The 16,963-nt window shown below is 35.6% G+C and overlaps 1 protein-coding gene across 5 annotated transcripts in view; it reads right to left on the minus strand.

The window, feature by feature from the left end:
• The window catches only part of NBEA (neurobeachin), a 512,389-nt gene that overhangs the window by 237,048 nt on the left and 258,378 nt on the right, over window positions 1–16,963 (minus strand). For all 5 annotated transcript variants that reach the window (XM_074151162.1, XM_074151191.1, XM_074151181.1 and 2 more), the window contains one exon: window positions 3,440–3,548. In XM_074151162.1, coding sequence (XP_074007263.1) covers window positions 3,440–3,548 — 109 coding nt within the window. The remainder of the gene's footprint in view (window positions 1–3,439; window positions 3,549–16,963) is intronic.

Here is a 16,963-nt window from a genome sequence, read left to right on the forward strand (position 1 = left end):
CATTTAGCTATGCATCTTAATGTGTCTATATGTGACCACGGATATGCCTTAAAATTTGGTCTTCATTTGTGAAAGTTTTATGTGTTCACAGGCATAACATAGATAACATAGTATACAGGAAAAAATTATGTACACTGGTTTTGATTTTTAAATTGCAATAAAACCTAAAATTAAAAAGCTATTTGATGATTTTATTATTATGGATGCTAAAGAGAAACTCCTTTAACTATGAAATCAAGGAGTATATTTTCTATTTCATATCACAACATGAAAAATTTTCATAACATATTACCACTTCTAAAAAACCCTAAGGGCTAAAAAAATCACTCATAAACTGGAAAAGATCAGATGTTTTCGTCATGTTTCCTTTAAGAGGTAACTATCTCTAAAATAAATGCTGTGGTTATTGACCTTCATGCAAATTTGTCTCTAAGCTGCCAAAACTCTACATCATATTTTAGTTTTGATAAATCCTTTCTTTATGTATAATAAGCACAACATAGTTTTTCCATTTATTTTCTCAAAATCATGTTAAGTTCAAATTCTATTTCTCCTCCTAGTAAAGATCCTTTCAAAATGTCTAAACAAAGAAAATGTAGCCATGCTTGTTAAAATAAATCCATTATAAGTATAATTTTCTAGCTATAGATTAAGTATTATTTTCTAGGTATAGATAAAAAAGGCTAAATTATTCTCAAACCAGCTAATTTTACAATGACCTTTTAAGAGGCATTTTTTGCACACAGTTATTGTGCACCATTTTAGAACATTTAACCAACACTCAGTGCTGTAATACAATGAACAGAATCCTATTTTCTAATATTCAAAAGAGCAATTAAAATTAAGTTAATCTTACACTAAATTGTAGTTTATCCTTCATATTTCTGCACGCTACCATTTTATTACAGATCACATTAGCATTCAGTAAGATTTTAACAGTGGTCTTTCCACTGTGTTACAGCCATTATTTCAAGTAATCTATCTGGAAAAGAACAATCATTACACTAATTCATAAAGGGTTAATTCATTTTTCAATTTATCTTCTTGTACAGGGAAGCACCAATTAGTACAATGATCTGCCTTAGTAATGAGGTTAATATTTCACCAGATCATTGGACAGTAAAATTAAATTTTCATTTTTCTTCCTGAACAATTACAAAGGTTAACAAAATGAAAGTTAACTGTGAAGCATCCACTCTGGGAGGAATCTCCCTGGCCCTGACTGCAACTGGAGTCACAGGATAATATTTAGATGCTGGCCCATGGCCTCCCCACTATGTAGGCAACACAGTAACTTGGTGCAGCTTGGGCCAAATCATTTCACCCATAATGATTCAATTAAAGTTTAAAAGGTAAAAATAAAATAGCCACTCACTTCTCTGGCTGAGAGCAATGATTAACATGTACTAAAACCCAGAACATATACCAATACAGCTTATTAAAACAAAATGACAGATTTACAATTATGCAACAGAAAACTACCAGAAATCTCTTTGTCCCTACGACTTTCAAGTAGAACGAATAATAAAATGTTCAGTTGTATACCTACCATTATTAAAGACAATATATAAAACATTCTTTCAGACTTTAACCATCACCTTAAGTACATCTGAGTTTCATATTTAACACAGGCTACATTTCATAATTTTCTTTTATGACTTGCAGATTTTATCTTACTCATCTAAAACACGTAGCTGAGTTTTTCATGTGACAAATATAATGAAAATTTTCATATATGAAAAATGTGTTGGTTTCTTTACCGGACAATAAGACTGACTTAAGGCTATTCCTTTAGGGACTTTAGTTAATATTCTAAATCCTATTTGCTAACAGAAGCTGGAAGTTAATTGAATATTCTCATTTTGTCTAGAGTTCTGACAGATCTTATACTTCAATGTATTGTTCAAAGAGCAGATAACTCAATCTTCCATTGTCATCTTAGGTTACTGCATGATGCTCTGATTAATATCAAATGTTATTTATTGTTGAGGCAATATGAAACTTCACTCTGACACACGCTTAATTGTAAATGTGATTTTATCTAAATTCAAAATATCCAGTATATGCTTGGTAATAAAGTTGTTGCAATCCCATATGACAAGTGTCTGCTGTCTGCTCTGACACAATGAAGTAAAGGTTATGTGTATTCAAAATGACAACAGATATCTCTGTGTCTCACACTTTTCAGCTAGGTCAAGGAGCACAAGAACGAGTACATCAAAGTGCACATTTGAGAGAGCTGTTTCAAGGAGATAAAAACCTCATCAAAACTAAGATTACTGGATCCTATTTCTAGCCTCCAGGTGCTTGTTGACATTTTCTGACAGTTGAATAAATTGATATAGCTATTTATTATCATCAATATGAAGTCAGTCTATCTTAATCCTAATGTTAGGTCACTTAAGCATTAAAACATGTGGAAATGTATGTTTGTGTATATATATTTACACTTATACAAACATATGCAAGCACAGACAGCTTTGGAAATAATAAAAAATAATGATGCTGAAATTTATTAAACACCATAAAAATGCAAAACCATATTTTATAAAATCATTTAAAAAATGAATTTTTAACTTTACTCCATCACTTTTGCATGAAAACTTTTTCAATAGGAACAAAATTAATCCTGGAGAAATAATCAAAAACCTGTTAAACTGAACATGTTTTAAAAATACCTTTTTTTTTTTTTTAATTTGGATCATTTTAAAGCAATGTAATTTAAATTGTATACTGTAACACTGATGAAAAAAGCAATTGAATGTTGACTCCTTTTAGAAGTAAGGATTATAGACATTAAAGAGTTACGGGATCCAGCTGCCGTGTTACTTCTTCCAATACTTCAAAAGAATAGACACTTTAAACAATCTTACTGTTAATAGTTAATGATTCCTAATTAGCAGGAAAGGTATGTAATATCATATTTCAGTATATAAATTATAGCAAGTAAATGTTCTAAAGTGCTCCAAAATGCAAAACGCTCTAACAGGATTACCTCAAAATACTAATTCTGTTTAACAAAACATTTCTATTTCTCATTTTTCATTAAGTGCCTTAAGTGTATTAATTGCTTTTCTTTCTTACTGAACTCACATATACTGTTGATAAAATTAAAAGAAAAATTACTAATGTGATTTGCATTACAATAAATCAGAAAAGTTTTTTGTGAAGCTAAAGGTTCTGCTTTATCAGTTTAGACATTCTGATTAAGGGATTTCTTCAAGCTGTAAATGTTTTCATTAATTTCAGTGAGGAGATGAGAAATTAAACCCACTCCTTGTGTTTGACATTTACCAAAGCTTTTAAGAACTAGTTTAGAAATGGCTTCAATGTAAATTTCTTTCTTGGAGGAAAAAAAATCTTTATTGTATGGGGTTACAGTCTAGGTGACAACTGAGTGAAAACAGAGAAGCAGAAATGCACCAATTCTCAGGCTTACCTCAAACTCAGCGTGCTTGTGTACATCTTCAGCTCTTTGTCGGTTCAAAATAAATTCTGCTTCGTTTGCAACACGCACTATATGGTCTTTCATTGCATGACATAATAATCTAAAATAAGAAAAATCAAAATCAACCTTCGTATTTGCTGTACTTCAAATAAGCTATTTCAGCAGATTTACTTAAAATGGAAAAAAATGAAATTAATGAAACTCCTCTAATGCAACTGTCAAATTAGTTGACATGAAAAATTTAATTTTATCTAAAATTTTCTGCATTTGTGAAAGTACGAACAAATCACGTTACATGGAAAAAGCTTGCTAAGCTTCCCTTCACTAAGATGAGAAAAGTTCTTTATGGTAGTATTGTATTTCTAGTATGTTTTTAACAGCAGTCTCAATATGAATATGAATACTATGCTATCATTTAAAAAAAAAAATCTAGGCAACTGCTTAAACTCTTATTGATACCATTATATTATTAAACATAAATATTCCAGTTTCAGAGTCTTAAAAATCATGAGATTACTGGAGATTTAAAATCCTATTAAAATTTCAAAATACTATAAATATGTCTTATATGTTTTTCAAACACTGGAGTGAAAAGTGCATCATGTTTCCAAGTTTTCATAGCATCAGAACTAGACAAACCTTACTTATAAAGAAGGAAAAAATAGATTAAGATCGGACTGAGACTGAGCATGTCAATCAGACACCTTAAATTAGGATTCTTGTAAAGACCACCAAATACCATGAGATGCATAATAAAATTGCAGCATAAACAATACTGTGTTTTTAATAATACTGATATCCTATTGGGCAGGAAGAATGGAAGCAACTACTTTCTCGTCCCTACAGTCCATATCTAAGCTTACCCATTCTATTCAAAATTGCTCTGCTCTCCTTATCAGCAGGGAGGAAATAGGAAGGAAGTATCTTTCAGGATGCAAAGATCTGACAGGTCTGTTTAGGATCAGGAAGAACTGTTTCTCTTTGTGTCAAATTGGCGCACAGTCTGGGATTTTCCTTCTTGCAGCATCAGGGAAGCACACTTCATTTCAGAGATTCTTATATTAAGAATGTGAAATTTCTAGCAAATTCCACCCTAAGGTCAGCGTCTGGTGCTTAGAAGCACCACAAATGAAAGCCATGATTATTAGACATGAAAGCCATAGTTACTAGACCTTACATCTATTAGATGGAAAGATCTGAACTCTATTCTTGCCTCTTTTGGTACGTTCTACCATCTGTGAAGGAAGGAAATCACTTACTCTGAGCTAGTGTTTGATATGGGTGTGTGGCATGGGAAGACATAAATGTTTGGGCCTCTGTTTAGAGATAAAGACAAACAAGCTTGGATCAAGGTTTCACAGTGGATGTTTATGCTTTTAATAAGCCTTTTCATTATATCCAACCCTTTGCTATTTGTGAAAGCAGAAAGGTTTTGGCAAACTATAAGCTGAAAGACCAAAATTGCCTCCATTCTAGTCCTCAAAATTTAGCTTTATTCTCTAATCTACCCTGCTGGAAGATGTGCTTTAGTATTTTATTACTGTTAAGTGTTCAGATTGTTATTGTTAAGAGGTAAGTGTAGAATGGCCCTCAGATATGGATTAGGAGTAAGCATTCATGACTTTAACAAGCTTCTCTAAAATGAGAAAATACCAGAAGTGAGTGTTTAACATCTCCAATCAAATTTTGCATCACAGGTCTTCCTGAACTTTTCCATATGACATTCATGACCTGGAACCAACTAGCTAGGATTTCAAAACTGAACACACAGATTTCAAGTGTCTACTAGCTGTACATCCCTGCCTGAATTAATAAAATATTGAATAAATGGAGCACAGTAAATTCAGTATCTTTGAGTCAGCTGTGGTCCAGGCAGGATTTCTAGTTCCAAATGGCTTTAGGTGAAATCAATGGGTTTCTTAGACATGCCCTGCATCTAGAATTTGGTGACAAAAAATTGAGACTAACTTCGATCCACTGGGGTTCTTATTTGGGATATCTGGGCATAGTTTTTTTACCTCAAAAAATAACCTAAGATGGCTCTGTTCATAAGCAATGATAAATACATACCATCTTTATCTGAGTTGCATTTATCTGTATGAAGAAGTTTTCACATTCTCTGCACCCTTTTATGCAGTGCACCTAAAACACCTACAAGGTACTTCAAATGGATTCCCAGAGACTGCTAATTTCCACAAGTTATAAACAAATCTCTTGCCAATACTCAGGGAAAAGATATATTAAAAAAAAGAACAAGAAAAGAAAAAAAAAAATCTGTTGACAAGAGTCTCTGGCTGCTTTACAGAAAATGAAAACTATATTATAGACATGGAGCAGATGATTCAAATCTGCTGGCTGAAACTGCTGGTGATGCCAGCTGTACCTCCCATCCCCTAATGGACCTTTCTGCTTCAGAGACTAAGGGACGTCATGCATTTGGGAACAACTTTGGAGTTGTTGCAGTGTTTGGACAGCACACCGGGCAAACTAAGCCAGATTTCAGGTAACTTCGAAATGCCACAGGTCTTCAGGGTCCACAGCCAAGGAGATGACAAACAAGAGGGGCCAGGGAATATACCTGAGCCCTGAGTCCTGGCTGCCTATAGCACTCAAATCATTAGCTTGGCCTCCACTAATTTTTTGGATCATTCCAATTTCCATCCTGAAAATGTACAGGCATGGTCCAAGAAACAGTTCACTAAAGACACATCGATGAGACTGAATCAACTTAACCTCTCTCAAATGCATCCCAAGAAAGTTCTGCAGGTGTTTCCATGCCATACCCCAGCACACAGAAAACATTCTAGTGGGCAGCCCTCCTGTTATTCCAAACAATCTGAACTAAACAGGCAAAAGAGTAATGGTATCTTAAAGTGACACAGGAACTGTACGGGCTTCAGGGAGGCACTGGACTAAGTGCTATGTAGGATGAATGAACACTCTCTGCTCTAGAAGGTGCTAACCTTAAGCAGTATGAACATAGGCCAGTTCAGGCTATTTGGTTTTATTTAAAACTACAGACATACCTGCTCTCTTCCTTTTTGTTTGTTGTAAAAAAATCTTATCTATGGAATACCTCAATATTGTTTCAACTGTGTCTAGCCAGTTGTTTCATACACTTTATCTCTATCACTGATCACGATTTCTTCAAGAAAAAGACAAAAAAATGTTTGTATAGTGGCTGGCACATTGGGATTATGACAAAAGTGAGGCCACAACCTATCAACACTATATAAACATTAAATAATGTTGTATCAATGTGTCCTAATAAGGGACATATTGTGATTCACTTAAATTCAGTGCTTGTATGCACCTAAAACAGAACTTCAAAGACTAGGTAAAGTATGCTTTTGCATTTAGAAGGCCATTAAGGATTACACTACTCTTAAAATTCCTTGCCAGAAAGACAGTCTTGAAAAAGAGAAGGGTTAAAATCTAGTCCATCATTTAGAAATCTTGCATGCTTCCAAAAGAAGCCTTGGCCTGGATGTTCTGATTTGCAAGCGCAAGAATGTAGGGCAGAAAACAGAAGCATAATAAGTTAAAGCAGTTAAATGTGTCATCTTAGCTTTGAAAGGAAAGGCAACTACTACAAGGTCAGGGAAGCAATGCCTTACAGAGGGTTCTGAAAAGGAACTTGCTTATATGCTTGCTGTACTTGGTCAAGGAAACTTGTTACTTTTCAAAATTTAAAAACACTACATAAAATAATTTTTTGGTACTGATTTTTACTTCTAATGGGAACTTATCCCATATTCTCAAAGTATATTTCTACTAAGCAAGAGATGGCAAAAGTGTTACTACTGTTGTATCTGGATAAATCATAGCCAGCTAACTCTAATTGAATCTCAAATTTGTATAGACACAGCACAACTCTGCATACTGTCCTAACTGGGTTACACCTGATGAACATGCATGGTAATGTCTTCATTCTTTGAATACTTTCCAAATTATCTAAATCCTCACTAACTCAATCACATGCATGGCATGGGATTGAAAAAAAAAAAAGAAAAAAAAGAAAAAAAAAAGAAAAAGAAACCTAATACTTTTCTGGCATGAGAAAACGTGTTTACATCTTTTGGATTCTCACAGAAAAAAACAATAGAAATGATTCAGAAAAGATACCAAACCAGGGAAACTGTCACACTCAGTATTATCAAAGGCTGCCAACATATGAAAAAACCTCCTTTGATGCACTGCAAATAAGAGAAAGGAACACGGACCTCTAGGTCAGCAAATTCACTCCTTCACTGCAACACACAGCTATGTCATACAAATTCTTTCATAAATATCTTTAGTTTATGAAAGGCTTTTTCATGAAATCAAGCTCATGAAATCTGTCTTCAGTTTATGAAAATATGATCAAGTTGCTCTCCTCCAGCACAGCTTTGGAAGGTCCTTCAAAGGTTAAAACACTTTTACTTTCCAATCCAAATGTATTGTTCAGCAGTCTTTCCTATTTCATTTTATGCAAATGTTGGCCTTAGGTTTACACAACTCTTCTTTCTTCTGTTGACCTTTTGATATTTCATCTATCCTTATTTTACTAGGCTAAGAAAATCAGCTCTCTGTCTTTTCCTGTATGGCAAAACAGTAAAAGAGATTGCCTTTTGGGTTTTTACTAATTTCATACACTCATTTTAACTTTTCCACAAGTGCATAGCCAAAACTGTCAGAAGTATCTGACAGGTTCTAGTCACCATTTACATAGTAACATTAGTGCTGCCTTATTTCAATGGAAATACCTTTTCTGATGCTATTCTAGAACGGTTTTCCTTCCCCCCTCCCCCCCCATATTCTAAGATTTTGCACAAGAAAATTTCAGTGATAGACTGATCTTTTAATTCCTCAGACATTTCCAAAAGATGAATCAACAGTCTCTAGCATATGCTCTTAAGAACGTGAACTCCATATACTGTTACAGTATGAAATAGTTATGTAACATATTACATTGGATAATATTTATATTAATGCAGGTTTGAAACCCACCCAATATATCCTGGTTGACATTTCAGTCATCTGCCCAACGATGTTTCCCATACACAGATTTTTACAGAGCATTCCTTTTTGGCGAAAAGTCTATTCTCTGCATCTTTCCTGAACCATCATGTATTGGAGCGACCAATCCAAGTAAGAAGAAGCTTGAGGCACAAAAGGCACATATATTTGCTAAAGAGAGGGAAGATCTGAAATTTGAGAGCAGTACCATTTTTACCCTTTTAAGACATGTTCTTTAGTGAGATCTCCTTATCACTGACAACTGAACATTTGTTGTGACTGAATTATACCCACTGTTCTCATTCAGCCTTGTAAATCCTCATCCCACCTTAGCAAGTACCACCCCTAAAAGACCTCATAGATAGACTGATGATGAGACAGTGATGAATCAGGCCTTCTGATCATACTTATTAGTCTCTGCACAAGTGCTCCTCCCACAGGGCTAAGGTGTTGTCTGAAAAGTGTCACCACAGGCTTGCTCTAATTTTTATACTGTTTCCCAGTAATTTTTGATTTACCAAAAGAAAAAAGACATTGACCTAGACTAACGTTTGGCTTTATCCCGTGTGATCATTTCTTCAGTTGCACCACTGAAACTCCTACCAGAATCAAAGACAAATGTGCTGCTGTGTCCTTCCCCAGCTCAGCTGATCTCAACCAGGAACCGATGACCAGCAAAAATCTTATCCTCTTTGAGCCTCAGTTCTCACCGCATAAGGTAGAGATTAAACACTGAGTAAGGTAAGTAAACAGAAGTAAGGTAACTTGTGGTTTCTCTTTACCAAGAAAAGCTTGATTTCTATTAATATCCACAAATTTATGAACCACAGTTAAAGCTCCCTTACTAAGAAATAGGTTTGATTTGTTTTTAGACAGAATCAAAGGACTTTCAGTAAGGAATCCACCAACAAAGCAGTCTGAAATCACTCATGACTAAATTCCTGGTACACTGCTATGGGGAAATGAGCTTTCTGTAGAGATAACTGTGAAGTTTCCAGCTGAACATATGGAAAATGGAAGCAAAAGCTAGAATTAAGATATGCAGGTACTTTAAAATAAGCAAGACAGGGCTTAAGTATCTGTAGGAGTAAGAGTAAATGGCAAGCTCTCCTTTACCTAAAAATCAAAGAGTCTCAGACTTACAAGTGAGAGCAGACTAGGTGAGAGTATGTCACAGGACATACCAATTCATAAATATGAGTTATTTACAAATGTTGTTTAGGAGTAGCTAAAAAGTTGTTTTAAATCCATGTGGCTTGCCTTCCTGAATTCTATTGTCAGCAAGGTCACTTTAGAAGTCCAGTGCTTATAGGTTAAAGGAAGTTGTGAAAAGGTATGTGTAATCAATCAGAAGCCCCTGTTTTTCAGATACTGGGGTTTAAAGAGCCTGGATTGTGGAGTTCCACGTTCCAAGAAGTCATTCAGGTAATTAGCCAGAGCCTGGAATTTTTTTTTTTTTTTATTTTTATTTTTTATAATTTTGGAAATAGAAATGGTGATAAGATTATACCCAAACTGTCTTGGAAACATGTAAAGAACATAAAATATCTGCAACACATTTAGATGTGGATTGGATAGGTTGTGACAAACAGTGATATTTGTATACCTATTAGAATTGAAGGATGAAAACAAGGATGAAAACTCTTATCTCACTAACTATTCTAAACTGACTTCACTATCCTGCAGTCGGTTCTTCCTAGTAATAATCTCACACAGAGAGAAAGAGGGCTTGTAGCTGTTACGCAGCTAGATAAAACAATTGTGCTTATGTTACCCAATCTTTCTTTCATTTGAGATAAACTAAAAAAGCAGATCATCCCCAAGCAGCAAATTTCAAAACAGATTACAAAATGAACATTTGTTATAATTTAGCTAAGGTCTTGCTTCCTCTACTCATTCTTGAAGTTCTGCCAACTCACATGTCCAGGGAAACAGATGGTTCTCTGACTTACTTTCATCAGATGCCCATAGCTTAATTTTTCCAAGAAGCAGCCTGGAAATATGCCACTTTTTCAGCAAACACAGTTGTTTTGACAATTACTACTCTTAATGGCATTCATAAGAAATGAAACCTATCATTGCACTTGGTATCTATAATAGGATTCATAAACTGGTCTAGCTTGAAGAGTTTGAAGTTCTACAAGATGCTGTACTGCTATAAATACTTTGAAAGTAAATTCCTATAAACTTTGGAAGGTCATGTCTAACACAGGGGTCCAATTTCTAGCAAAAGGGCAAAATTTAAGAATTTACTAGAGAAAAGTTTGAAATTATAGTTTGCAAGGACCAGCTACTGAACCACGACACGGGCACATTGGCAAGATAAACTTCATGGAGATAACTATTAATGTTTCAGAAATGCCACAGAACTATACCAGACTCAGTGAAACTCAGAGTTGACCACAAAGAATCTATTCCACTCCTCATAAAGATTTTCTATTTTGCATAAGAATTTTCTAAATCAAGAGGAATCTGTCTCTTTGAAATAGTGCCCATCCAGTAAACATCCAAGACCAGCAGTTACAACTGAGAGGGCCTGCATCTCAGAATCAGCCTCGGCTTTGAGATGCGATGGGCTCAGGCAAGGTTAGAAGGGGAGAGGAGGTCTCAAACAGATCTAAGAGCTCCAGCTGTACTGACCCTAAAAATAGGTAGATGTTTACCATAACAATGTATGCTTTGTCTAACACAAAATGACTTAGTCTGGAGGTAGAGGAAACACAGCTGTAATAAATAGTATGAGATTATAAAAAAAACATCTAACAGGGAGCTCAAGCTCATGCCTCAGCTGGAGCAGAAATACAGACATTCAGTGCCCAGTTTTACAGAAGTACCTATGACAGAAATCTTCTACTGATAGAAGATGTCATTTAGGATGAATTTCCATAGAACAGCCACTCACAGTTTATAAAGAATTCCTCCAATCAAAATTTACAATTGGTGAGGGTGACAACACAGCAACAGAATTTGGTTACATCTGTCAAAGACAGAATAATCAAACACCTTTATTCTTATTTATATATTGTATCTGAATGCTACTGCTTCCCTAGTGCTATTTTATGCCTGGATTTGCATATATTGGATTTTGCACATCAGACTGGAATCCTTTGCCCTCAGCTACATAATATCCATGGTTTCTGAAGACCAAGTATCTTGCATTCCTGGATGATTCAGGTGAGCTCCCCATTCTGACCTCAAGGTTCTTGTCATCAAGATCATTGTCAACACAGAAACAAGGAACAGCATCTTTTCTCCATCCTTCATGGACCCATCTACTAAATGAGTTCTTCAAGGGGTATCTAGGGATCCAACTGTAAATGCACATCATAAATCAAATATTGCAAATGGCACCATAGATATACCTTTTAACACAGGGCCTGAATATTTAAGTATTGCAGACAGTGAATAATGTCTGTGAGCTCATTTACCACAAACCAAACATATCAGAACTGCCAAACTGCAACAGAGGATGTCCAAAAGAAAATTTGCTGCAGTTACCCAACAATCTTAGTTGAGGTAACATGGAAAGAATGTAAGTCTTTATTAGCCTCCTTTCAGGATTTAATCAGCAATTCATCTAAATTTAAACACACACAAATTTCCAGTCTATTTAAACACTCTGCTACTCTTTCCAGGAAATCAGTGAAAACTCTCAACAAAACAGGGTTTAAACGAAAAAGGCCTCTTGTGAATTTTAAGTATACTTCGAGGTCCAGGTAGGTGGATATGCAAAAGTATATATTTTCATAGCTAAAGGCAGAAAGCAGACTTAGGTATAGAGAAAAAATTACATAAACACAGCTTACAATTTTAAATCTGCGATGAAATATAGTCTCATGTTTCCTCAAATTTGTATTACAATCAGACTACTCCTGCTATTTAAAATGAGAAAATTCTGTAAAAAATAAAGGAAATTATTTTAAATGAAAAAACAAGGTCACCTCTTTAACGAGGTGAGTGTTGTGAAAACATAAAGGAGGAAGGAAACAGAAGTTGAGGATAATAATCCAATTCTGAAAGACTAGTAGATACTGATCTGTAACATCCATCTCTTAGGCAGGAAAGACCCCTGAGATACTCGTCAAAAACATCAAGGTAGAGTATGACCAATTAACCACAACCCTTGGAGAACCGCCCCATTATGTAGCCAGTTTTGTACCTATTTAGTTGTCCATCCATTCAGAATGAAGCATTCTAACTCTGATATGTGAGTATTGTGGGACACTGTGTGGAAACCTTGCCAATGTCAAGGTAAATTATGTTCCTCCACATGTCCACAAATCTAGCTGTTTTATCATAGAAGGCAAACGTATTAGTCAGGGATGGTTTAGCTTTTGTTAATCCATGTTGGCTGTTTTCAATTACCTTCTCCTTCATTTGGCCCGAAATGTGTTCCAAAAGGACTTGCTACATGGTTTTCCAAGGGACAGAAGAAAAGCTGATGTACTTATAGTTCTCCGTCTTTTTTTTGGACTATTTTGAAGACGGCTGCAACATTTGCCTTTCTACAGGCATCTGTGTCCTGCCTCAGTTTCCTTGACCTTTCAGAGATAATAGTGATCGGCCTTGCAAGGACTTTCACCACCATCAGATGTACTCTATCAGGTATTATGGATTTGTATGGGACAAGTTGTTTCAAGGAATCCTTGACTCAATCCTCATCCACTGCAAGTAGTTATCTTCCTTGAACCGTTTCACTAAAGACAGGGGCTTGAGAAACCTTGGTGAAGACTCAGGCAAAACAGGCACTGAGCACTTCAGTCTTATCTGTCACTAAATCATCCATCCAATTCAGCAACAGGCTGCACTTTCCTTGGTCACCCTTTTACTAGTAATGAACTGTTAGAAGTTCTTGTTGCCCTTGACATCTCTTCCAAGTCTCATTTCCAGTTGAGTGTTGGCCTTCCTGAATAAATTCCTTACACACTCAAGCAATGTTTCTAAATTCCTCCTTTCTAGCCTGCTTCTACTTCCACATCCTGTGTACTCTCTTTTTTGCACCAGAGCTCTACTAGAATTTCCTTGGTTAGCCAAACCAGTCTCTTGATACATCTACTTTTTTTCCTGTTCTTGCACTTGGATGATGCTGTACTTAAAAGCCTGCCACCTTTCCAGGGCTGCCTTGACCTCCACATCTGTCTCCCATGGGATCTTACCTATTTGTTTCCTGAATAAGCTACAATCTGCACTCAGGAAGTCTGTACTCTGCTACCCTCCATCCCTCACATCCCCCAGGGTCTTGAACTCCACTATTTCATGGTAACTACAGCCAAAGATGCCATTAATTACCACATCCAAAAACAATTCTTGTTTGCTATTGTATAGCAGATCCAGCTGTATGTCATTCTTAGTTTGTTCATCCTGTATCAAGAAGTCATCCCCAGCACCCTCCAGAAATCTTAACTGCATGCATCCCACCTTATTGCACTTCCAGAGGATGTCAGGAAGGTTAAAGATCCCTGTGAGAACTAGGGTTTGTGATCCAGAAACTTCCTCAAATTATTTAAAGAATTCTTCTTTCTTTGCCTCAGCCTGAATGGGTGGTCTGTAACAAACTCACCATGACATCACCCTTACTGGACTCTCCTCTAATCCTGTACTGCAAGTTATCAACCAGACTGTCATCCATCACTGAAGAGCTCCATACATCTGAGCTGCTCCTTCACAGAAAAGGCAACACTCCCTCCTTGCTTTCTCTGCCTATCTTCCCAAAGGAACTTGTATCTGTCCATCACAGTACTTCTGTCATGCAGTGCAGGCTGTCCCACCAAATCTCATTCATTCCAGTGATGTCAGAGTTTTGTGATTCCTTGTGAAGTAATCTCTAGTGCTAGCTTCCCAGGCTGTATGCATTTGTGTATGTATTTACTTGAGGCAGGTGCTCCTATCTTATCTCTTGTTCTTGTCACCCTGTACCCTTTTCTGTTGACCTCATCCACCACCACTCCACTGAAATGTAGGTTGTAGTCTCCCTCCCACATCATTCCTAAAGAACTCTTTTCATGTCCCCTTTTACAGCCAACATTGCAAATGCATCCAGCTCTTAAATTAAGAAGCCTACTTCTGTGTATACCTTAATGCAAATCTGAAATCCTAATTAAGCTGCTATCAGTGAAGCTCTTGACACGTGTGATACCCTCAACTTCACACATTCATAGCGTGAGACTGATTACAAAGAAGCATAAAGTTCAAGATCATAACCAGGACGTCTCTAAATCTTTCAGGTATATTATAGATAGTGTTATTCTACAGTTCCAAAATAAATATCTTTGCCTATGTTTTCCTTGAAAGTATTACTTTAAATCTACAGTCAGATACTCTTGTTACACCAAAAACTGTTATAACAGTTCCTGTTTTGAGAGTTGTATCAGAGTGTTTGTTTGCTGAATTCTACAAATATGTCATTCAGACCTTTCTAACAAAACATTATCTAAACCAAGAAAAAAAGAGAAACAAACACAGTACATCAACTGATTTAAAATGAGAATGCAATTTATTAAAGTGACAGGAATATAGATATTTTTTGTAACTACAACTAAACTGACACATTTTGTTTCAGAACATTTCTAATAAAGTCAAAGATCAGAAAGGCACTTGAATTATTTCAAGCAGAAACAACGGAAGTGTGGTATCCAGAAAATCACTTTATAGCATCTGTATATTAAAACAGACATCTAACTGAAGATATTAAAAACTATGATCCTCTGCATTACATCTAAACCTGTTCCTCCATGCTGAAAAGAAAAAGCTTTCTCAAAACTGTTGATTTATTACACAGGACTCTCAAAATCTTACCCAGAAAGTCCTTAAAAATATTCTTAGCTTTCCTTTTGCTTTTAATAATTTAAAATTCAATCGTTATTGCACAGCGATTATATGCAATTTTACATCCCATTAACCCTGCTTTGTTTTAATTATAAAGATCTTTTGTTAGATTCCTTTAAATGATCCAGTTTATAATTCCAGGTTATCCTAGGGAGCACTTTAATTCAGCTGCACATTCATCAACTGTTTATGTCCTGTTAATTGTTGACAACTGCACAATTGCATTCTCTAGCTATGATTGATGAATTGCATTCACAAGTTTAGCTATTAAGCAGAATAAATATTTATAACAATTTCCAGTTAAAGGATTGTTATCTTTATACCCAAAAGGGTAAATTAAAAATGGATGGGCTGATTGCAAAAAGTGTTCTAGTAATGCACATACACTTGTTCTAAAACACTTTTTTGGCAAAAGTATATGGAGGAACATGTGTCTAAGGGCAGTTTCACCAGAAATTCCTTCGATTGGATTTAAGCAGCAGTTCTTAAATACGACTTCTTTTTGAAAAGTTATTGTTAGAGGCAAGTAGAGGGTCCACTGATATGTGAATACCTGACCACTAAAAATATATGGATTTAGAATTCGTTCAAAATGGGCATTTTTATCAATAGTGAGCATGTAGTAATATCTGAATCCACTTGCCTGGTTGAGAAAATAAAAAGGGTCAAAATGGGATTCTATATTACTATCTGAGAACATAAACTTACTATAATTAAGTCTATTACCATGTAACATTTATTGTATAAATGCGTACTACATGACCCACTCAGGTAAGCCTTATTGTGGTGCAAACTCATATTGCTGCTGCATAGCAAGAAGAATTTCCAATGAAAGGACTACACTTCCAACTGCTATATTGCAGTGTAACTTTGTGTGCATTCAGAGAATTTACACCAACCAAAAACTGGGTATAAAGCTACGTGCTCCTGTTTTCCAGATACTAATGTTCCTATATTCCTGTCTCTGGTGTGTTCTAGTCTTCCTTTTAAATGAATGCATGATTTAACCACTGAAATATCAGCTAGAGGAAAAATGTCCTATAATAAAGAGAAGACTTGATACTACACTATTGGCAATGACATACTATTGGTGAAAAAAAGAAACCATGTATAAAATGACAATATCACTTCAACAGGCATATTGCTATATTATTATTTTTTTTTCAACTGCATATATCCAGACATCTAGATTCAAAAAGATTTAATGTACTGGCCAATACAGGTCACACACAAGAGGGTCCATTTGTCTTTGGCATTCCACTATCAGGAAGGCCAAAGAGCCCCACTTTGCTGGCTGGAAGTACTGACAACCATTGTACAGAGTAGGAGATACAAACAGATAGAGCATTAAAATTACTTGAGGATTGATAATAGAGTATCTTAACAATTTGCAAAAGCAAGGCAGCTCTTATAAACACAATGTCCTATGTATTTTACAGGACTCAAACTGGACCAGAAATTCTAGATAGAATACTTCCTCGTGAACTGATAGTATAGAGAAGTGCATCTGTACAGTGAATGCTGTGCTCCTAAAACAGATGGAGCAGCAGATGGGTTTACAGATTGGGCTCCCCGGACTGTCTGGGTAAAAAAACCTTGCTGCTCTGGAAAATGGTGGTTCAATTCTCAAATAAACCCAAACCTATATACAGTTCATGGGAGCTCTATTCCCCTCTGTCAATAAACAAAATT

The sequence above is a fragment of the Numenius arquata genome, chromosome 1 (assembly GCF_964106895.1).
Source record: "Numenius arquata chromosome 1, bNumArq3.hap1.1, whole genome shotgun sequence".
Classification (NCBI taxonomy): domain Eukaryota; kingdom Metazoa; phylum Chordata; class Aves; order Charadriiformes; family Scolopacidae; genus Numenius; species Numenius arquata.